The sequence below is a fragment of the Phacochoerus africanus genome, chromosome 9 (assembly GCF_016906955.1).
Source record: "Phacochoerus africanus isolate WHEZ1 chromosome 9, ROS_Pafr_v1, whole genome shotgun sequence".
NCBI classification, from domain to species: Eukaryota; Metazoa; Chordata; class Mammalia; order Artiodactyla; family Suidae; genus Phacochoerus; species Phacochoerus africanus.
In genome coordinates this window covers 80222289-80246609 of record NC_062552.1, presented here as the reverse complement: position 1 = coordinate 80246609, position 24321 = coordinate 80222289, and the positions used below count along the sequence as shown (strand labels likewise).

General features: G+C 35.8%; 1 protein-coding gene across 1 annotated transcript; it reads right to left on the bottom strand.

The window, feature by feature from the left end:
* Positions 1-11813: 11813 nt before the first annotated feature.
* On the bottom strand, positions 11814-12788 carry LOC125136442 (olfactory receptor 4K2). Its single transcript, XM_047797257.1, has one exon. The coding sequence runs from the start codon at positions 12765-12767 to the stop codon at positions 11814-11816; it is 954 nt and encodes a 317-aa protein (XP_047653213.1). The 5' UTR covers positions 12768-12788.
* Between the last annotated feature and the right edge of the window lie 11533 nt (positions 12789-24321).

Below are 24321 nucleotides of genomic sequence, written 5' to 3'. Positions count from 1 at the left end.
GAAATACCTACAAAGAGAAATGTTAGTAAATTATTATCAAGAGCAAGAAAAGTATACCCGAATCCTTATGGGTTCTTCTCAACAAGAATTTGAAATGCTCTACTGTTATTCCTATTAGGAAATATTTTATCTGTAATTTTGACAAATAGTTTCTTCTCTCAATTACCCTTACTAATGAGGGATATCTATGAGGCACAGATGTAGTAAATCAAAAGCTCCATTTATATATTTGTGAGTTAAATCTGATGCTAAACAACAACAGCAAAAAAAAAAAAAATTTGACATGCAAGTACCACAATTAGTAGGAGATGCTAAGGCATTCACAATTTTTACTACCTTCTTGCCTTGCTGATTTTCACTATCCTATTGGGATTATCTACAGCTTCAATTCTTAGAGAACTCAAGAGGGCACACTTACAAGGACCAGACCTATCTTTTTCCCTGTGACTTTTACTGAGTTTCTCTCCTCTTTGCTCTGTCCTTTATTATTATTTAACCTTCACACTACACCATTAAAATTTAATCCATTCTGTCCCTGAAGCTACGATAGCTGTTTTGGTTTGGAATAAAGTCCTTGAAGATTGCCCATATGTCAGTACAGAATATTGATAATAAGACAATAGCTATAAAATGCAAAGGTCTGATTTTGTTAATGTAGTTGAAAAGTTCTGAAGGCCAAATGTAACATTTCACTTATCAATTTTGAAAACTTCCAAAAGGAGAATTATAACCAGGATATGGAATTGGTAGGTGCTGACCAAGATTTCTCTGACCTAGTAAACTAGGGTAACTTATTTGAGAATTATCCAGCACACAATGTCTTCTCATTATGCAAAAGTTAAGGTAATAAACAATAGGAGACAATAAACAAATAACAATTAAGATAACATACTGTTGAAAAAATCACTTTGTTGTACAGCAGAATTTATCACAACCTTGTAAATCAACTATACTTCAACAAGACTTGTTAAAAAAGAAAAAATAAATAATTTGCCAATAGATTATTAAATAATCCATTCTTCCTATGTTCTCTCTGCAGTTTCTTTGGAAGAATGCTGAAAGAGCTTCCAAAGAGATAGACAAGACTTTGAGGATTCATTTTTAAAACTGTGTTTAGTTTTTAGTTGGAAAGAAGATAGGTTTTTTCTTTTAGGAAAAATATTCTCATTTTTCATTTTCTATGTTATAATTATAAGTGATAAGTGTCAGTCCATAAAAATTTATGAAGTAAAAGGATGATGTCAGTGGGCAAACCTGTGTAATTTGAAAGTGCTTTACATGCAGTATGGAAACATTAAAGTATTTATAATAATCTGGTAAGGAGGAGATTATTGCCCCCATTTTTTTAGAAGGAAATAGAGTCTCAGAAAGGTTAACTAATATGCTCAATATTATACTAATCCAGAACTTCATCCCAGAGCTTCAAAGCTCTTTCCACAAATGCTGATAGTAGAGTTTCTAATGGAATCTAAAAGGTATGGATTAGGAGTATGTGACAAAAGTTTTTTTTGGCCATCTCTCTTCTTTAGAGAAATATCCACCCAGATCTTCTGCCTATCTTTGATCCAACAGTCCCACACTTGGTCATATATCTGGAGAAAACCATAATTTCAAAAGATATATACTCCCCAATTCTCACTGCAGCACTATTTACAGTAGCAAAGTCATATAAGCAACCTAGATGTCCATTAACAAAGGAATGGATAAAGAAGAGAAGATGTCATACATATACACAGGGGAATACTCTTCAGCTATAAAAAAAGAATGAGATAATACCATTTGTAGCGACATGGATGGACCTAGAGATTGTCATACTGAGTGAAGTCAAAGAGAGAAAGATAAATATTACATGATATAGCTTATATGTGGAATCTAACAAAATGATACAAAAAACTTATTTACAAAACAAACAAGCTCACAGATTTCAAAACCAATCTTATGGTTATCATAGGTGAAATAAACTAGTGGGGGGAAGAAGGGATTGGGAGGGTGGGAATAACATATACACACCACTGTACAGAATAGATTATTGGCAAGAACCTACTGTGTAGCACAAGAAAATCTACTCAAAAGTTTGAAATAACCTATATGGGAAAAAAGAATGGATGTATTTGTAAATATGGCTGATTCACTTTGCTGTACACCTGAAACTAATGCAACATTGTGGGTCAACTATACTCCAATATGTATTAAAAAAAAAAGAGAGAGAGAGAGAGTGCATGTATGTGACAAATTGAATTATCCGGATTAGGGGATGAGAGGAGCTGAGTTTAGGCAGTTGATATAAAACTTAAATATTATTAAATGTACCATAGATGAACTTAATTATCCCTTTCTAGTTAAAAAGGTAGGAAGTGATATATATTTTGTTTTTCAAAATGGTTAATACTTTTTGCTTAAAGAGATAAGTTTGTAGTTTAAAATGTATTAGCTTGGAAAATTTTATCCTCTGATAATATTCACTAGATGGGTTATTGCTATCTTACACTTTACAAAGGTCCTTCCAAAAATTTGAGCATTAAAAAAAATAATCAAAAGAAATCCCATGGTGGCTCAACAGGTTCAATATCTGGCATTGTCACTGCTGAGGCTTGGGTCTCAGGTGTGGCACATGTTCAATCCCTGACCCAGGAACATCTCTTCTGCATGCCACAGGCACAACCAAAAAAAAAAAATTAAACCAGGAGAATAAACAATGAATGCTGTGACAAAATAACTAAAATGAAACCATTCCAAAGGACATTTCGATCAATAATTATCACTAGGAGCAGAAGGAGCAGCCTCTCATTTGCATTCTCTGTGGGAAAGGGAATTTATATACAAAAGGAGAAAGTATGGGTTTAAGAAACATTGGGAGTAAAATTATTCTTGACCGTATTTTTTTATGTTGTCAGTAACCTATGAAATGACAACTTTCTAGTAGTGAAAGTGAATGAGAAATTAATAGGTGTGGGAAGGGGAGGAAGGAAAATACTGGAAGAAATCCAGAAATCCTTACAGTATGACTCTGTATCCTTCCACTGAGTGCCATTTTTGTCTGGATGCTGGACTGGGCTGTGCTGAACTATGATAAATATAAAATAATGTCCCCATCCCCATGCTTTTGTAGAGTCACTTCTTCTCAGTTTTTTAGAAGAAAAACCTTAAAATAAAATCAGCTCAAATATTACAGAAATTAATCCCTAACCCATTTTCTATCATACCCAAAGTAAAATTCTATGTGCCAGACTGTCATGAATGTAAACAGTTTGCAGTTGAGGCAAAGAAATTTGAACAAAACTGTAAGTCCAAACAGCACAAGCAGTTGCTCAGAGTTACTTTCTGTGGTTAAAGGCCTCATTAACATTTTCAATGAAAAAATCCAGAGAAATTAGATCGAGCAAGTGCTTGACACCAAATGAAGAAAACATACCTGGTTTAATTATCTGCATATTTCAAGAAGGTTGAAGCAAATTTTGGCTCCTTTCAAATTAAATGCTCCTATAAGAGAGCTGGATCAGATGTGTAACTAGAATGACTATTGACTTAGGCAAACCACCTCTTCTCAGCACTCTATTTGACTGGATTCCCACTTCATTGTTTCCGCATCTTGTTTAGGACTGGGGAATGAATTGGGACTTTGGGAGGACAGAGGTGTCCCATGGTGATTCATTGTCATTAGAAGTTTGCTGTTTCATTGAATAAGGAAAACGGCTTATGTTCAAAAAGTCAAATCACTTTCAGCTTCCCCTCAGCTCTCAGGCTCTTCCCCTGGCTCTTACTTCTACTGATTACGGGAACTATGTTTCTAATAGATTTAGGGAAATTTTGACATATGAGAATTTCTGAAATATTTTATGAAGAATTGACTCTTTAGTGATAGTCTCCACCTTAGTCAGAATATGGAAAAAACTCATCAGAGAATATCTAATCCCCCACAATAAGGATATGTAATGAATTCCTCTTCTAATCTTAACTATTAAGTATCAATAATAGAGCCTTCAGTGTGAATATATTTGCAAATATCCTAGCGTATATCCTACTTATGATGTATTATATGAGAAAAGAATAACCTGGGTTTTATGTACAATTTTTCTTAATGTAGGATTTTTGCACAGGTGAAACTAACCTGTAGTATTTTGAAGTTGTGCTATCCACATCCAGTTTTGGTATTGAGACAATGATCGACTCATAAAAGTACTTTATCCCTAGTATTATTGGTTCTTTGAAGGTTTGGGAGATTTTGTTCATAAGCTTGAATGCGGGGAGTTCCTGTCGTGGTGCATGGAAACGAATCTGACTAGGAACCATGAGGTTGCAGGTTCGACCCCTGGCCTCACTCAGTGGGTTAAGGATCTGGCATTGTCCTGAGCTGTGTGTAGATTGCAGACACGGCTTGGATCTGATGTTGCTGTGGCATAGGCCAGCAGCTGTAGCTCCAATTAGATCCCTAACCTGGGAATGTCCATGTGATGTGGGTGCGGCCCTAAAAAAAAGGGGAAAAAAAGAAAAAAATTTTTGAATGTGTCCCATATCTTCTACAGGATAGCAAATTTGACCTCTTTTTCAATATATGCCATAGGTATTAGCAACTTCACTTTTCTTCTTCTCTTTAAGAAAATGTGGCACTTATGCTTTCCTGAAAAATTAGTAAATTCATCTTAGTAAGTCTACTGTCTTCTGCTTTTATATATATAGCATCCTTTAGTTGTTTAATCTCCTCAACATGTGAATTTGTGGCTTTTTTCTAATCCCTAGTGACTCCTTGTATAGTATAGGTCTTTAGTGTTGTTGGTGGTATTCAGTCCTGGTCTGTTCTTTTGTTTGTTTGTTCTGCCTCTTCAAGAACTATACTTGGGTTTCACTGATAACCATATTAAATTATTTGGTTTTATTTCAAGAATTTCTGTTTTTAAAAGTAGAACTACACTGAAATATCATCTCTCATATATTATATTGGTAAAAATTCAAATTTTCACAGCTCAGGCTAAGAGGCACTCTCATATATTACAAGTGAGAATGCAAAATGCATCAACTATTATAGATGTGCAGTTAGTGTCTAAAAATTTATACCATTGACTCTTGCACTTAGCAATTTTACTTAGGAGACTAGGGAAAACACATAATTAAACATATGTTGATAAGAGTTGAAGTGCATGGAGGGGAGCATGTGGCATTCTCTCATCTTTCATGTATCTCTTTGATGGTCCTTAGAGGCCTTCCTGAGGACAATAGTGGAGAACAAGGCTCAGACAACAAAAATGAGTAAGGCATTGCCTTCAGGCTGTGGTATTGAACAATAGCTGCTATGATTCCAACAAGACAGCAAGATTTCAAGTTTCTCCAAATGAAAGAAGAGAACCCCATCTATAGCGTGTCCTGCAGAAAGTATCAAACAATGTGATCAAATCTCTGGGGTCCATGATTTGCAGAAAATACAGAGGACAGAGGTACATCCTGTACTGTACTCTATGCATGCAACCACAGTATTTCAGACTTGGGGAGATGCTGCAGAGTGAGTAGCTGAGGTTCTTCAAAGGATAAACTTGCATAGAAAAAGAAGGAATGGTGGGAAGGAGACTTAAAGATTAAAAGAAAAGGAAAGGAAGTGAACAAGATGAAATTGGAAAGTCTCAGGATGTATAATTGGGTATAGATGTAAACATAACTGCAAAGAATTTCTAGAAAAGTCCAGGTAGTGGGTAATTTGGGAAGGAGAGAGAGTTGTGTTTGAGATGGACAAATGTGAGACCTTCAGGGATGACTGGCAAAGTTCTATATTATAAACTGAAATATGGTTATAATGGTGTTTGGCTTATATTTTATTGTGCTATACATTTGGGGTATTTTTCTTTAATTGATTTTACTCTGCAGTTAAAAGGTTCTAATAATGAAAAAATGAATATTATTATGATAGCTATTATTGATTGATTCAGTTTCCAATCCATCCTCCTCTAAGATGTTTTCTGTTGCATTAAAAAATACTTGAAATCTATAAACTGATTTTTTTAGCCAAGTTTTTCTATGCAAATTAGGTTCCACCAATTAGATGCACTAATATGAGCTTTAGAAGGCAGGGGTGAGGCAGAAAGCAGTACCAACATAATCGCTGCTGGTGAGCAAGAAGATGAGATGCAAGAGAGAAGTGATTGTGGCAGCCTGATCTGTCTTCTAGAGACTATGCATTAGCTACACAGCTGTTGAGGATGGTGAGGCAGAGGCAGTAGCATTTTGAGGCTTTTTACCTTAAAAGAGTTCTATTCTGGAACCTAACAACTGAAGAACTGGCCCCCAAGTCCTGCTTCTCCAACTCTTTCAATGAGCATCCAATGCACTGTGTTAAATCTGCTTACTATGCCCAGTGGTTTTGTTTGCTTCACTAAATCCAATCAACATTATTATTCTCTGACAAAATGAAAAAGTAGAGATAGATACATGGTTATGTAAAACAAAATCCTAATTTAAGCACACTTTCTAGCTGCATTTATTTAACAAAAAAAAAATCAGAAAGAAAAAGATAAAATGTCAGTTAAGATATACCAGCAACTCTGCAGGCTACATCAACCCATGGTCTTACAGTCCTGTGTGGATGTTGGTCCTTCTTACTCCAGCATAAATTGTACATATTTATCTCACAGTATAATTAATAACATTTAAAATAATTTACAATAAAAAGTATCCTGATCTTTATGAGATTAATCATCATAACAGAAGCATCATGACAGTAAACTGAAAGACTGTCAAAGACTAGATTTTATTGGCATCTGACAGTACATGCAAGAAGTTCACACAAATTAGGTTTCCATGGTTCTTTTCTCCTCCCAGTTTTCAACCCAGATACATGCATCACAAAATCACCATGCAAAATAGTAATAGGGAAGACACAGGGGAAAAAAAGAGGGTTATTTCAGTTCTCTCATCACCTTTGCTCTGTTTGTGATAAAAGCTTATTCGGAAAGCAAGGTTTCATTGGTCATTGTTTAAGGTTGAAAACACATCTATCCCAAGTCTGAATATATTCAAATGATAGCATCTACAAAGAATTTCTTGGAGTTCCCATTGTGGCTCAGTGGAAACAAATCTGACTAATATCCATGAGGACACAGGTTCAATCCCCGGCCTCACTAGGTTTAAGATCCTGCGTTGCCATGAGCTGTGATGTAGGTCACAGATGCAGCTCAGATCTGTCATTGCTGTGGCTGTGGTGTAGGCTAGTGGCTACAGCTCCGATTTGACCCCTAGCCTGGGAACTTCCATATGCTGCAAGTGAGGCCCTAAAAAAGACAAAAATAAAGAACTTCTTTCCTTTGACAGCAGAGTCTAGTGATCACATTATCTCAGGCCCTTATCAGGGTAGAATAATTCTTCACATAAACAGTTCATATACAAAGTTTTACTTATCTAAGTTACTATTCACTAATTTATGCATTCATCTATATCTTCACCTTAATAATATTGAAAGATCAAATATCATTATTCTTTTTTTAATTTTTATTAAAGTATAATTGATTTACATTGTTGTGCCAATTTCTACTGTAGAGCAAAGTGACCCAGTCATACATATGTATACATTCCCTTTCTTATATTATCTTCCACCATGTTTGATCCCAAGAGACTGGACATAGTTCCCTGTGCTATACAATAGGACCTCATTGTTTATTCATTCTAAATTTAATAGTTTGTATCTACTAACTCCCAACTCCCAGTCCATTCCACTCCCTCCCCAATACATCATCATTCTTATTCTGACCAAAATTGTGGTGAAAATCCAATCTAAAACAAATAATTTAATAATTACTCATTGTAAAAAAGAAATTACATAATAATTAAACAAAAAATTGGAATTTCTCTTAACTTACAAAAATTATGAGCAATACAAAAAACAAGTTTCTAAAGGCTTGAATTAATATAGAACCAATGTAGTTTTCTAATGGAAGTTACTTTTAATTTTCTAAGTTAATCTTGATATGTATTAATTTTATACACTACTTATACAGACACAACTATTTCAAATTTATAAAATAAAAATTTACCTTTCAAATTAAACATATCAGTTGTTAGCTCAGGAGAGTACCAAGTTCTGTAAAAATATCCAGAGTTGTTTGAAATGATGCTGTAGTAACATTTGTTGACCACATATGTGCTTTATATGTCCTTTATTCCTCAAACAACTTTGGGGTGCAGGTACCATAACTATATCCTTTCACAGATGTAGAAACTGAAGGCTAAGGAACATTAGGTATCTTGCCCAAGTTAATACCACCAACAAACAGAATAGGCATTTAATCCTGACAAAAGATGCCCAAGTCTAAGACACTTTACCCCTACACTCAAGGTGGATCCAGATTCTGCAGAGCCTAAAGTTTGTACAATCTAAGGGGACTTCCTTAAAAAAAAAAAAAAGATCAAAATTATGAACAAATGGCTGCTGGGGTCCATTCCAAGTCTTTGGAAGAAACCCATGCAAAACAGGGGTCTAAAACTCAGTCTTCAGTGTAAATCCACCCCTCATTACACTATATAATATTCTGAAATTTTCCTCCAATATTTTTGGAAGTGTACATCATTTGTAATTTTTATTGTCATTACATATATCCAATTCTCTCATGCATTACTATTTACATTTATCACTTCATCTAGACCAGATTTTAATAGTTTTTTCACCTGCCTTCAATGATATTGCTAAATTTTACAAAACAGCTTTTTACAGTTTTTAAAAGCTCATAGATTTGGCATTGCCAAGCTTTCCAAACACCTGAGGGAGTAATATGAGGTTGTTTGTCCTCATTGTCTCCTTGTAAATCCTCTGTATCTCAATGTTCCCTCAATTGGGTTACTGGAAATTTGGACCATCTAAAGCTATCCTCAACCTGCTATGTTTATACCAGCTTGTTTCTCTTCACCTAGCATGCTTTTCAAGACATTATTTCTGCCTCTAAATGCCCTAGTAGCAAATGGCACCATCTTTACTAACTGCTAAAGGAGGCTGTGGCCATGTCACTCCACTTACCCTTGGCAAGAGTGTCAGCAGCATGTTGAGAAGACATGGTGATAAAATAATCCACCTCTACCTCCTAATTAAGATCTAAGTGTTTATGTGATATGTAGAGGTAGGTATCTTGTATGTTGACCCCTCATGCTGAACCATCAAGGAAAATGGTAGTTTCCTTTATATATGGAAGTTCTCCAGAGGCTGCCTTTTCATTTGCAGATACACAGCCTCACTGTCAATCCAAATACTCAATCTCAATATTGACTTGCCTTACAGAGTTGTTTGCTGATGAGTTATATTGTTGAAGTTTTTACAAATGTCATTGATTTTAAAATTATCCACATAAGCACTCAAGATTGATGACACCTCTTTAAAGTTTTCCAGAGAGTTCCCACTGTGGCTTAGCAGATTTGAGCCCAACATAGTGTCCATGAACATGAAGGCTCAATCCCTGGCCTCACTCAGTAGGTTAAGGTTCCTGCATTACCACAAGCTGCAGGATAAGTTGGAGGTGCAGCTCAGATCTGGCATTGCCATGGCTGTGGCATAGGCTGGCAGCTGCAACTCCAAGGAAAACCCTAGCCCAGGAACTTCCATGTGCTGTGGATGCATATGGAAGAAAAATTAATAAAAATAAAAAGTCTTGATAGTTTTATCTTGTAAAAATCAGTTCATTTTAAAACATATTTCCTGTTAAAATATATTATTTGGAGCACCTCTAAAACACCGGTTAGAAAATTTATATATAAATGAGTTCCTGGAGTTCCCATCATGGCTCAGTGGTTAACGAATCCAACTAGGAACCATGAGGTTATGGGTTCGATCGCTGGCCTTGCTTAGTGGGTTAAGGATCCAGTGTTGCCATGAGGTGTGGTGTAGGTTGCAGACATGGCTTGGATCCCGCGTTGCTGTGGCTCTGGCGTAGGCCGGCAGTTACAGCTCTGATTCAACCCCTAGTCTGGGAACCTCCATATGCCACAGGAGCTGGCCCTAGAAATGGCAAAAAGACAAAAATAAAATAAAATTAAATAAATAAAAATAAATGAGTTCCTTGATCCTAAACATATTTTCACATGTAACTGAAACTGAGAGAAAATGTATACACACAACCAAAATTTTTATCCCTATTTCAAATAGAATTATGCTACTATTTTGCAGATATAAACAGATTTTATTCTCATGTTAATACTGTAGACATTTTATTCAACAATTTCAAAAATGCCTAGGTTTAAACAAATACCACACTTTTAAATTCTAAAATTGTTTACTTATTTCCTTAATACATTAATGAATAAGATAAAAACACATTGAGGAAGAAACATTCCTCTTATCATTTGGCTTAAAATGAAACAATGGATATTTCATTTTCTTAACTTCTATCTTGTCAATGGTGAATTAGTTCATCTGTTATTCTTGATTTTCTCTATTTACTCACTAATGCCAGAAAAGAATAACAACTTGATATTTATCAAATATTGTGATTGCAACAGATCTTTCTTCTCATGGATACTAGTTGAATAATATTCTGGACACCATATTTCATAAGTATCATATAGTGAATTCCAAATAACAGTTGATGTTTACCAAGAGTTAAAGCAGATGATTTGCAAGCAAGGCATCCAAGAAATTTCTCATCCTTTGATGCTTGCAATTCCTGTATGTACCAGCAGGTGACAGTGATACATTGTGTATCTTCAAGCTCATTTTGAACCTAACATTATTTTTTAAAAAAAAATTGTTTATAAAATGTGCTTATTACATTAAAAGTATATTCCTAAGCACAAATTTCTTACTTTTGCATCCAAATAGTAAAAGGAAAAAGTAATTTAATGAAAGTATTCAACAATATACTTTTTTAAAGGAAAGCATAAATAAGCGCTCCATTGATTCACTATTATCATAAACTATTTTGTCTTAATTTAATTCTAGTTTTAATTTTCCAGGCATTAAACCGGCATTAGTGTCTGTACAAAACAAAGTGCACTACTTTTAAACTCATTTCATATTACTTTTTGTCTGTAGAATTCTCTAGCCTCTTTATTCAGCCTATATTATCAGAAGGAGTTATCATGGCTGTATTTCTTTACTTATTAGCTAAAGGTTAGTGGTGGTGACTTTTCTACTTACATCATTTTCTTTGCACTTCATCAACATTTGTAATGAAATATACTCAGAGTTTCTTTAATAGAAGAACTCACAAATTTGTTTAAGTGTTAAGTAGTAATGACTGAGGGATGTCAGTAGAGGATCAGTCTAGCATTAGAGGCTACTCCTATAGAAATATTTAATTTCTAAGGCTTATAGATATTCAATAATTTGTTATACTTTGGGACAATTCTCTGAGTAACTCAGTTGTTAGTTGTACATATGTGTCATTATTTCCTAGTTCTTCTTTTTTTTTTTTTTTGTCCCCACCAAAATGATGGAAATGTGGAAATCCCCAGGCTAAGGACTGAACTCATACCACAGTCATGACCCAAGCCGCTGCAGTGACAACACTGCACCACATGAGAATCCCCTAGTTCTTTTTTGATATCTACTTTCTCTTCTTATATTCTTTTCCTCTTTTCCAATAAATAGAATGTTAGTATTGAATCTCCTGAAACAATCAATCTTGGCATTTTTATAGATCTTCTTTATTTCTTGGTGAAATTCCTTCTGCCAACTTGCTTTTCTAAAATTTAAAATATATGTTTGAGAATAGTTTTAACATGAATTTATCTTGTGCTTTCACAAATTTTGACAATTGCAATTAGGAACCACAGAAATAAGAGCTTAACACAGGCTGTGTATACAAACATTGTGACACTTTAATGCCCAGGAATAAAACTAGAAGTTAAAACTAAAAATAATGCAAAGGCATTATCTTGTTAGAATTTAGAAGCTTATTGTTCAGTTTCCTCATAGCTGTCTTCACTTCCTGATTTCTCAAAGTATAGGTTACTGGGTTTAGAATGGGAGTAAAGATGGTATAAAACACAGACAGGACCTTGTCTATCAGAAAACTGCTTAGTGGCCACATGTAGATGAAGATGCAGGGCCCAAAGAACATGAAAACAACAATGAAATGAGCTGTGCAAGTAGAAAGGACCTTAGATGATCCTTTTGAAGAATGTTTCTTGATAGTAACCAGGACAATCGCATAAGAATTAAATAAAAGAATAAAGCAGGACAAGGCAATTATGCCACTAGTTGAGATCATAAAGAGACCCAGTACGTAAGTATCCACACATGCCAGCTGGAACACCACAGGAAGGTCACAGAAAAAGCTATCTACTTCATTAGGACCACAGAATGGTAACGTGAGAGCAAATATAACCTGGCTTATTGAATGCATGACCCCCACAACCCAGGAAACCATCACAAGAGCAACACACACCTGGGGACTTATGATGGAAGCATAGCGGAGAGGCTTACATATTGCAATATACCGATCAAAAGACATAGCCATAAGCAAAATAATCTCAGTACCGGTAAAAAGGTGTAGAAAAAATATCTGGGTGATGCAGCTATCAAAGGAGATGGTTCTGTGTCCAGTGAGGTAGTCTGTAATCATCTTAGGGGTAGCAAATGAAGCAAGAGACATATCAATGATGGAAAGGTTGGCAAGCAGGAAATACATAGGAGAGTGTAGGTGAGAGTCAGCTATAACTGTGATGACTATGAGGCTATTACCCACCATTGTAGCCACATAAAACACTGAAAACACCACGAAGAAAAACATCTGTAGTTTCCAGGAATTAGAGAGTCCTAGCAAAACAAATTCACAAACTGTAGACTTGTTGGCCACATCCATTGTCCTGACTGATAGGTGAAAACCTGTTACCGAAGAAAACAAATCAAGGGAAAGTATGATTCCATTGAAGCAAAAGCTCTATTTCCAAGAATCCACTTTCATAGACTTTTTTCCTCTATAAAAACTTATCTTTAATATTACTTTCATCCTTATTTGGTATATTAGTTTGAAAGATAGGGTATTAGGAATCACAGTGAAATATCACTTGTCATAAAGAACATAACTCTTTACTTTCTAATGCCAATGAGCCATCCAAACGAGATTATATCATCCTTAACAGATCTACTTTTCTATGTATTTGTCCATTCATTTATTTGTATAACTTTAAAGGTGGTAGCTCACATTAAATAGGAACTTATTCTGGGCTAACAATATGTTAAACACAAACACACATGCACACACACCACATACACACAGGTTTAGTCATTTAGAATTCATCCATAAGGTTATCCTTACTGAAAGAACATGTAAAAATTATACCACATATATGTGACATGAGCTCTTAAGCAACATCATAGAGACTTCAATGAACAGTTGCAGTACTCTTGTAAATTGCCAGATAATTGTTAACATATTCACAGATTTAGACCCGTCAGAAACACAGAGAAAATTAATATTGCTGATATTTACCCAGTGGTATAAATATACTACAATATAGCCATACGGCCCAAGGAAGGGCATTTAACTTCTTTTCTCTCAATTGCTTTTTTAAATAGGAGTTTGTTCCTGCAAATATTTGTAATTCAATGACTTAAAGTTTTACCTTGTCTCCTAAAGAATTTATCACATCACTTATATGGGAAAGAGCTCAAAGATCAATCTCATTGTTTGAATTCAACTCTTGTTTGAATTCTCCTTTTATATATGCCAACATATGCAAACTATTTATTGATCTCAGCTCCATGGAGTAGGGGTTAGAAGATGGTAGAAGGAAAGGCAGAGAGCAAAAACACCTTTGCTTACCAGATCTAAGCAGAATCGGGGCTTTAGACTCTTCAGAGTGTTGAAAAGGCTGTGACAGAGAATGCATAAGAGGTAATTTTAAGTATAAATAAATGACCTTGTTGAACTATCAGTGATTTAGCGGTTGTAGATAAAAATGGATGTTGTAGGAACTTGGGAATTGACCAAGAAATTATATCGCAATGGGATCTATTAAACAACCAAGATGGTATTATTTGGTTCATAACAGGAAGATATATCTAGAGTCTTATGGGAATTTACAATGTTTGTTTTTACCTGGATCTGAGAGATTCAGGGAATGGAAGTTGGGAAAGACATCATTTAAGAGGTAGCAGGAGATATCAAGTCAACCAACACTAATAAGCAGTCTTGACTATCTAATCCTGTTCTAGAGACAGTGGAGAATAAAATCCAGGAACACTCCATTCTACGTCAAGTAATTTATAATTTCTTTGTGATATCGAACACTCATAAATAAAACAATTGGTAAAAAATACAGCCAAATAAATCAAGTGTTCAACCAATTCTCAGAGATCATGAGTGAACTGAATTTTAGGTAAAGGAAAATTTATAATATGCTTACTTAATCCAGAAAGTATTCTTGCAGAAGAAATGTCATGAACTTGATCTATAATGAAAACTAAGATTTTGCATAGCAAGGAAAAAAAAAAAAAAACACATGTGGGAAAAAAAAATGATGGAACTTGGAACTTACTTGCAGGAACAAGGTATTTGGTCAGCAGGTTGGAAGAACGAGAATGATGACCCTCTAAAATATAACAATATAAAAGATGACAAAGATTCATTGTAAAATTATAGGCAAAGTTATGATAATTTGATATCAATATTTTGTTAAGGATTTAAACAGATTATTTGGAAAAGAAAAATTTTAGGCAGGAGATTAAATATGTCTAAGGAGATCCCTTCAACTAAGGTATTGGTAACGTGAGTGTTATTGGGAATAATAGAATAAGAGTTAAAGGAGTTCCTATGGTGGTTCAGCGGAAACAAATCTGACTAGCATCCACAAGGACACAGATCCCTGGCTTCAATCAGTCGGTTAAGGATCCAGCATTGCCGTGAGCTGTGGTGAAGGTCGCAGATGTGGTGAAGGTCGCAGATGTGGCTCGGGCCTGGAGTTGCACTGGCTGTGATGTAGGCCTGCCGCTACAGCTCTGATTCAACCCCTAGCCTGGGAACTTCCACATGCCATGGGTGTGGCCCTAAAAAGACAAAAGACAAAAAAAAAGAAAGAAAGAAACTGTCACTATGAGTTATTTATTTATTATGCAATTTGCTATCTTAATCCACCTAGTCCATCTCTTTAGGGACCCTCCATTGCTGTGAGAAGAGTATAATTCCCATTTTATTTACCAAAGCCCTGGAAACATGACTTGCTCTCTTTACTGTAATATGGGCAGAAGTATCATGTGCCACATAATGAGCAGATTCAGTGCATGATTCCACCATTGCTCCCAACAGAATGCTTTTATAACTCTCATATATTGCTGGTGGGAATGCAGAATGGTACAATCACTTGAGAAAATAGCTTGCCAGTTTACATAAAGTGAAACATACAATTACCATGTAACTCAGTAAAAATTCTCTTAGGTATCTACCCAAAGGCAATGAAGGCATAAGTCCACAAAAAGACATATGTGACGTTTCATAGTAACTTTGTTCATGATAGTCCAAAAGAGGAAAAAAACAAAGACAAAAAAACAAATGTCCATTGACTAGTCATTAGATTGTGTACTCATATAATGAAATACTAGTCAGCCAAAAAATGTAAAGAAATATCCATATAATGAAACACTACCCAGCATGTGTTAATTGACACATGCAAAAAACATGAGTGAACCTCAAAAGTTTTATCCTAATCATGGTTTCTCATCTCAGCATTGTTGCTCTTTAGGAAAAGGTAATTGCTTGTTGTAGAGTGTGGTCCTGTGCATTGTAAAAGTTATGCAGCATCCTCAACATCCATCTACTACAAGCCACTAACACATCTCACCCTGCCTAAATGATGACAATCAAAAATGTTTCCAAATATTACCAAATGTCCCCCAAGGAGGCAAAACCATCCCTAGTTGAGAACCAATGGACTAAGTTAAGGAGTTCCCATTGTGGCTCAGCAGAAACGAATCTGACTGGTACATCCTGCATTGCTGTGGCTGTGGTATAGGCTGGCAGCTACAGCTCCACTCCAATTCAGCCCGTAGCCTGGGAACTTCCATATGCCACAGGTGCCACCCTAAAGAGCAAAAATTAATTAATTAATTAATTAAAGTAGCCAGGCATAAAAGTCTACATACTATATTTCTCTTTATCTGAAAAATTTTAAAAGGAAAAAGTACAAAACTGCTTTATAGGAAGCAGATCAGCAGTGTCCAGACTTCAGGATTAGAAAGTAGGAGATTTATGATAAAGAAATATGAGGAAAGTTTTGGGGGTGATGGAAATATGAAGGAGTTATACAACTACATGCATTTGTCAAAACTAATTCAATTGTAATCTTAAATATAAATTATTCCTAATAAAGCTGATTTAAAGTAAGCATATTTTATGCTTATTCAAATGAAAATTGTATACAAAATGAAAAGGAAATAATAGGTAAGAAAATATTTGTGATATATATGATAGAAAACTTTCTATTTCCTTAGTATGTAAGCGCCTGTAAATTGATAAGAAAAAAGTTTCAATAGGAAAAAAACTGGCCAGAAAAACTAAATAGGCAATTCATAGAATAAATTATATCCAATAACAAGTAAACCTCTGAGAAATATTTAATTTCATTAATGGTCAGGAAACTCCATGTTATTAAAAAAATCAATGCCATTTTTGCCCATCAAATTAATCAAAATTGAAAAGAATAATGAAGGATATTCTGTATCATAGATGAATGTATAGATTGCTCTGGGGTTTTTAAAAGTATAGTTGATATACAAAGTTCCTTCAATTTCTGCTATACAGCAAAGTGACCCAGCCATACATATGTACATTCTTTTTTTTCCATTACTATCTTCCATTGTGTTATAACCCAAGAGACTGGACAGAGTTCTCTGTGCTGTACTGTAGGACCCGATTACTTGTCCATTCTAAATGTAATAGTTTGCATCCACCAACCCCAAACATCCCTCTCCTCCCCTGGCAAACACAAGTCTGTTCTCCATATACATGATCTATTTCTGTTTTGTAGGTAGGATCATGTGTGCCATATTTTAGATTCCACGTATAAGTGATATCATATGGTATTTGTCTTTCTCGTTCTATCTTAGTACGAGAATCTCTAGTTCCATCCATGTTGCTGAAAATGGCATTATTCTGTCCTTTTTCATGGATGAGTAGTATTCCTTTGTATATATGTGCAATATCTTCTAAATCCATTCATCTGTCAATGAACATTTGGGTTGTTTCCATGTCTTGGCTATTGTGAATAGTGCTACAGTGAATGTAGGGGCACATATATCTTTTTTCAATGAAAGTTTTGTCTGGATATATGCCCCAGAGTGCAAATGCTGGATCATATGGTAGTTCTATATTTAGTTTTCTGAGGAACCTCCTTACTGTTTTCCATAGTGGTCATACCAATTTACATTCCCACCAGCAGTGAAGGAGGGTTGCCTTTTCTTCACATCCTCTCTAACATTTGTTATTTTTTGACTTGTTAATGATGACATTCTGTACCTCATTGTAGTTTCGATTTGCATTTTTCTAATAATTAGTGATGTTGAGCATTTCTTCATGTGTCTGCTGGCCATCTGTTCTTCGCAGAACTAGAACGAAATGTTTTAAAATTTGTATGGAAACACAAAAGACCTCAAATAACCAAAGCAATATTGAAAAGGAAAAAACTGGCACAGCTGAAATGAATCCAGCTAGGAACCATAAGGTTATGGATTCGATCCCTGGCCTCACTCAGTGGGTTAAGGATCTGACATTGCCATGAGCTGTGGTGTAGGTTTCAGACACAGCTTGGATCTGGCATGGTTGTGGCTATGGCATAAGATGGCAGCTATAGCTCCAATTTGATTCAACGCCTAGCCTGGGAACTTCCATATGCCACAGGTGCAACCCTAAAAAGCAAAAAAAGAAAAAGAAAAAAACAGAACAGGAGGAATCAGGCTCCTGGTTTCAGATTATACTACAAAGCTATAGTCATCAAAGCAGTATGGTACTGGCACAAAAACAAATATAAATCAGGGAAACAGAATAGAAAGCCCAGAAATAAACCCAAATACCTATGGTCAACTAATCTATGACAAAAAGGGAAGAATATACAGTGCAAGAAAGATAGTTTCTTCAATAAGTGCTGCTGGGAAAACTGGAAATCTACATGAAAAAGAATGAAATTAGAACACTCTCTAATACCATACACAAAAATAAACTCAAAAGGATTAAAGATCTAATTATAAGGCCAGATACTATAACATTCCTTAGAGGAAAACATAGGCAGAAAGCCCTTCGACATAAATCACAGCAACATCTTGTTCCACCTAGAATAATGACAATACAGACAAAAATAAACCAATGGGACCTAATTAAACACAGACATTTTTGCACAGCAAAGGAAACCATTAAAAAAAACAAAAAGACAACCCACAGAATGGGAGAAAATCCTTGCAAATGATACAGCTGACAAGAGCTTCATCTCCAAAATATACAAACAACTCATATAACTCAACAATAAAAAAAAAACAACCCAACCAAAACATGGGCAGAAGACCTAAATAGACATTTCTCCAAAGTAGACTGATGTGCTAAAATGAAACTCCAAAACTTGGAGATAATTGCTAAAATTAAAAATATACTTTTCCTGGGAATTCCCATGTGGCGCAGTGGAAACAAATCCGACTAGTATCCATGAGGATGCAGGTTCAGTCCTTGGCCTTGCTCAGTGGGTTGGGGATCCAGCATTGCCATGAGCTGTGGTGTAGGTCACAGATGCAGCTTGAATCCTGCATTGCTGTGGCTATGGTGTAGGCCGGCAGCTACAGCTCCGATTCGACCCCTAGCCTAGGAACTTCCATATGCTACAGGTGTATCTGTAGAAAGAAAGAAAAAAATTCAGCTGTCATGGAAAGAAATAGTTTAATCTGAATATACTGACCTAAAAAATATGTCAACAATATACTCTCAAATGAAAAGAAACTGATCAGTAATATGTATTTTAATGTCTTAACTGTGTAAAATCAAACAATAACAAAGCAGACTAAGCTGTTTCATGTTGGTTACTTTAGGTCAGGAGAATAGAGAAGATGGAGATGACACATGTTCTTTATATATATTTGGATATTTCCCACTTCTTACTATTACTATTGTGGTAAAATATGCATCATATAAAATTTACCGTTAGTGGTGTTAAGTACATTCAGAATGTTGTGCAACTCTCACCACCATCTAGTTCCAGAACATTTTATTCAAAAGGAAAACCGATACCCACTGAGTAGACAGTCCCAAGTCTCCCTTCCTCAGACCCTAGCAATCACTAATTTGTTTTCTGTCTGTATGGGTTTGACTATTTTTGACATTTCATACAAATGGAATAATTCAATAAGCAGCCTTGTGTGCTAAAAACTTTTACAATAATGTTTGTAGCAGCACTATTCACAATAGTCAAAAGGTAGACACATCTATCAGCTGATAAATGAATAAACAAAATGTGGTAGAGTCATAAAATGGAAGGTTATTCAGTCATAAAGTAGAATGAAGAATAAAGTACTGATACATGCTACAACCCAGATGACCTTGAAAACATTCTAAATGAAGTCAGATATGTCTTACTTTTGGAACTACAGTTGACCCTTAAACAATGCAGGGGTTGGGATCAAGAAGTCAAAAATTTTTGTATAACGATAGCATTCTGTACCTGTCTTTCCACATCCTTGGATTCAACAAACCTCACATTGTATAGTATAACAGTATTTACTACTGAAAAAAATCCAAGTATATGTGACCTGCAGAGTTCAAACCTTTGTGGCTCAAGGGTATGTGTATATATATATCAATAAAGTTAAAGCAGAAAAAGAAATTAAGATTAGGACTTCCAGTTTCCAGTTCCACGTGTAAGGAGCTTGGAGATCGTCACTCCACCCTGACAAGAAAATGCTGAACAGGCTTTCAAAAACTTTTTGGTTTGGGGGGGTGGTCTTTTTAGGGTCACACCCACAGCATATGGAGGTTCCCAGGCTATGAATCGAATCAGAGCTGTAGCCACTGGCCTATACCACAGCCACAGCAACTCAGGATCCAAGCCACATCTGCTACCTACACCACAGCTAGTGCAACGCTGGATCCTTAACCCACCGAGTGGGTCCAGAGATTGAACCTGCATGCTCATGGATGCTAGTCAGATTCATTTCCTCTGAGCCACAACAGGAACTTCCTCAACAGCTCCTTTAAGATGTGTGAGATGGAGACACAGGGCAAATCACTGCCCCCAAGATTGGAGAGACAGGCAGGCAAATACAGGAGCCACCAATTAACAAGAGCAGAGACACATGAGTGGAAACTGTGCAGGGAAAAAACCATTTCAGGGTGGGAAAACTCAAACTGTCATTGGCAAATTGCTGGAAGCTCAGGATGGACAAATCTGGGAGTTAAAAACGAGGGGACCTGGTCATAGGGGCACAGTTTTATAATATTTACCTCCAAGAGTTAGATTAGGTTCTCATAGTAAATACCAGAGAAAAATCTCCCCCCCAACCCCACCAACTTCCAGCGAGGGGAGGGGAAAAGGAAGGATTTTGAAAAATGCCCAAGCACTATCATCTTAACAAGGCCATTGACAGAACACTGTAAACCAGTTATAATGAAAAAAAATCATTAAATATACAAAAATAAAAAGGCAAAAAATTAAAAATAAAAATAATTTTTTTCTAAAAAAAGGCCATTTCAGCCACTTTAGCCACTGCCCAGCCATTTCAGCCACTCCAGTGGAGGTGCTAGATATGTTAGAGAGGGCACCAACACCAGCCAAGCTCCTGGATAAATGCAACTGCTTGAGTCTCTCCTGTGGACTATGGGGTAGAATACACTGCATCTTTTCATTATCAATATTGTTAAGTAAGGAGTTCCCATCATGGCTCAGCAGAAACAAATCTGACTGGGAACCATGAGGTTGCGGGTTCGATCCCTGGCCTTGCTCAGTGGGTTAAGGATCTGGCGTTGCTGTGAGCTGTGGTGTAGGTCGCAGATGACACTTGGATCCCGCATTGCTGTGGCTGTGGCATAGGCCAGTGGCTACAGCTCCAATTAGACCCCTAGCCTGCGAACGTCCATATGGTGCAGGTGTGGCCCTAAAAAGACAAAAAAAGATAAAAGACAAAAAAAAATTGTTAAGTAAGATCTACATTTCCCATAATTCCATTCCCTGCATAGTTCTGGTTAGGTATTGTCTAAAAGGAAATCGCTTTGGGATTTCAAAGGTAGCATAAAGCATCAACCATTACTCTCTGATCATTATAGTTAGTGGACTTAAGACATGCCAGTAGGTTCTAGAGTGTTGCACTACCTAACTACGTCCAATTCATTTTCCTAACTGCTAAATTTGAGAATTAACGATAGCTGCAATCCTTGACCAGATGCTTTGCCACAGAACCACAGAAGCAACAGCTTCACATAATTTTTCCTGTCAGCTCCCCCTTTATGACTCCTACTTCATTGGCTAAATGGATTTGGTTTCTTAGACTGCTTAGTGCTGCTGCCTCTGATTGAGCAGCTCCCCATTTCATATCTTCACTTCCTCAGGTCCTTCCGTAATTGTTCAAAGTCTAATTCCTACACTAAATCCCTTATCCCATGATGTATAGTGCCTCAAGTTGAACTCTGACTAATATAATTCCTAACTTAAGTAAAAACCAAGAAGCCAGATATATTCAAAGAAGTTTAAGTATAGTTATTTTATAATGTTCTATTAGTTTCAGGTATACAACATAGTGACTGAGTATTTTTTTTTGTCTTTTGTCTTTTTTGTTTTTGTTTTTGTTGTTGTTGCTATTTCTTGCGCCGCTCCCGCGGCATATGGAGGTTCCCAGGCTAGGGGTCCAATCGGAGCTATAGCCACCGACCTACACCAGAGCCACAGCAACGCGGGACCCAAGCCGCGTCTGCAACCTACACCACAGCTCACGGCAACGCCGGATCGTTAACCCACTGAGCAAGGGCAGGGATCGAACCCACAACCTCATGGTTCCTAGTCGGATTCGTTAACCACTGCGCCACGACGGGAACTCCGTGACTGAGTATTTTTATAGATTATACTCTGTTAAAAGTAATTTCAAAGAAATGTACAATATATATCTGGCAAAAGACTTGTATGCCAAATATATGAAAAACTTTTAAAATAATAAGAGGACAGAATATCCTATAAAACTGTAAAATATTTGAACGCACACTTTACCAGAGAAGGCATTTGAAAATGATAAGCCCATGAAAAGATACTCAACCTCATTATCTATTAGGGAAATGTTAGTTAAAATGGAAATGAGATACCATGTTACACATGCTAGCAGGGCTAAAATCTAAAAGTTAATATCAAGTACTAGAGAGGATGTGGAGAGCATCTGAAATTATCACAGTTGTTGGTGGGAAGGCAAAATAGTATAACCGGTGTGAAAACAATTTGTCCAATTCTTTAAAGTTGAAAATAACCCTTAACATACTACCCAACAATTCTAATACATATTTACCAATAGGAAAGATATTTACCCAAGTCCACTCAAAGGTCTGTACATAATTTTTCATACCAGCTTTATTCATAATATTAAAAAACTGTAAACAACTCAAAATGTCCATCAACTGGTGCAAGGGTAAACAAATCGTGAAATAGCCCTACCAGGTAATACTGCCCATCAATAAAAGGAAACGAACTACCATTACATGTAACAACCTGGATAAATTTCAAAAGCAATATGCTGAGTGAAAGAAGACAGACCAAAAGAATACATACTCTGTGATTAAATTTATATGACATTCCAGAGAGGCAAAATGGTAGAGACAACAAGCCATTCATTTCTTGGCAGTGGAGGTGGGAGTAGAGTATTGATTGCAAAAGAGCATAAGGGAATTTTTTCGGTGGGGAGGATGATATATCTTGATTGTGGTAGTATTTACATGAGTGGGTACATTTTTCAAACCTCACGGAACTCATTTGCTTAAAAGAGGAAAATTTTATCCAATATAAATTATACCTAAATGAAGCTAATTTTTTAAAGACAAAAAAGTTTTTATTTTATTCCTGACACCTCTACCCTATTATATCTCTCTCCTTATAGACTTATTTAAAGGTATATATTATTTGAAGATATATATATATATACACACACACTGCTTTAAGGGTGTGTGTGTGTGTGTATATGTATATATAAATGTCTCTCCATGGGGTTGTATCATTTCACTTTCATACCAATATCACCTCACTGCATCATTGTCCATAGTAGATTTTCAAGCCATTAAATTTTGTTGTCTGATAGAAACTGTCTTACAATATGTCTTGATAAACAGTATCTCAATGTAATTTTAAAACATTTTCATGCAGAGTTTGAGCATCTCATATAAATAGTAGCCAATTGCACACCTTTTCCCATTTCTTTGGAGGGTTGCTAGGCTTTTTATTCTGAGAGTAGCTCTTTATGCATTTATGTATCATTGTTTTGTCCTAAAAAGTTACAGATTTTTGTCTAGATATTCATTTGTGTCAGCTATGTTTTTGTGTTTGTCATGAAAACTTATTTATGCCATCAAAATTTTCAATTTTCCCTTACTACCTCTGGATTTTGAATTACAGTTAGGAATAATCTCCTCCTCTAGATCTATAAAAACATTTCATTTTCACATCCAAATATTTGTCCCATTTTGAATAGTTATAGGTAAGGCATGAGGAATGAATGTAATTCTTTTTCCAGGTGGCTGTCTAGTTATCTCAAAATCAGTTGTTAAAAAGCACTTACTGCTCCCCACTCATTTTAGAAACTTCATTCATGATCTACTTTATTTCCAAATGCACTTAAGTTATTTCTAGGATTCCTCTTTTGTTTCTTTTGATTCTTTGTTTATTAATTTATCAATGTCAAAGTGTTTTATTTATGGTATCTGTTAGCATGTTTTCATGTATTCTAGAGCTAATCTGCTCCCATTGCTTTACTTCTTAAAATGTTTCCCTGGCTCTTCTTGCATGTCTGCATGTCACTTTTCCACAAGAGTTTTGTAATCGGTTTATCTAGATCTAAGAGGACTGGTGTTATTTGTATCCAGATTGCTCTAAATTTGTAAATTAACTTCAGAAGAAATTATAAATTAGTTCAAGAACACATTATATGTTTCCATCTGTTCGAGTCTATATTTGTGTCTTATAGGAGGGCTTTACACTTCTCTTCACATGGGTTTTAGATACTTCCTTTCAATGTATGAATTTTTTTGATCCTAAACAGAGAAACACAGACCTTATTTTCACTTATTGCTGGAGGAACTGAGAGGTAACATTTGCAGACCCCAAATCAAATAATAGATCCTGTTTGTCTTATCTTTGCTGTGGCCTACATGCTGTCCCCATCCCACTATATTCATTCCATGTACACGAAGCACTCAAGAA

What these genes read in the sequence shown, in the direction of transcription:
- LOC125136442 (XM_047797257.1), bottom strand. Translation starts at nt 12,767, where the DNA reads ATGGATGTGGCCAACAAGTCTACAGTTTGTGAATTTGTTTTGCTAGGA.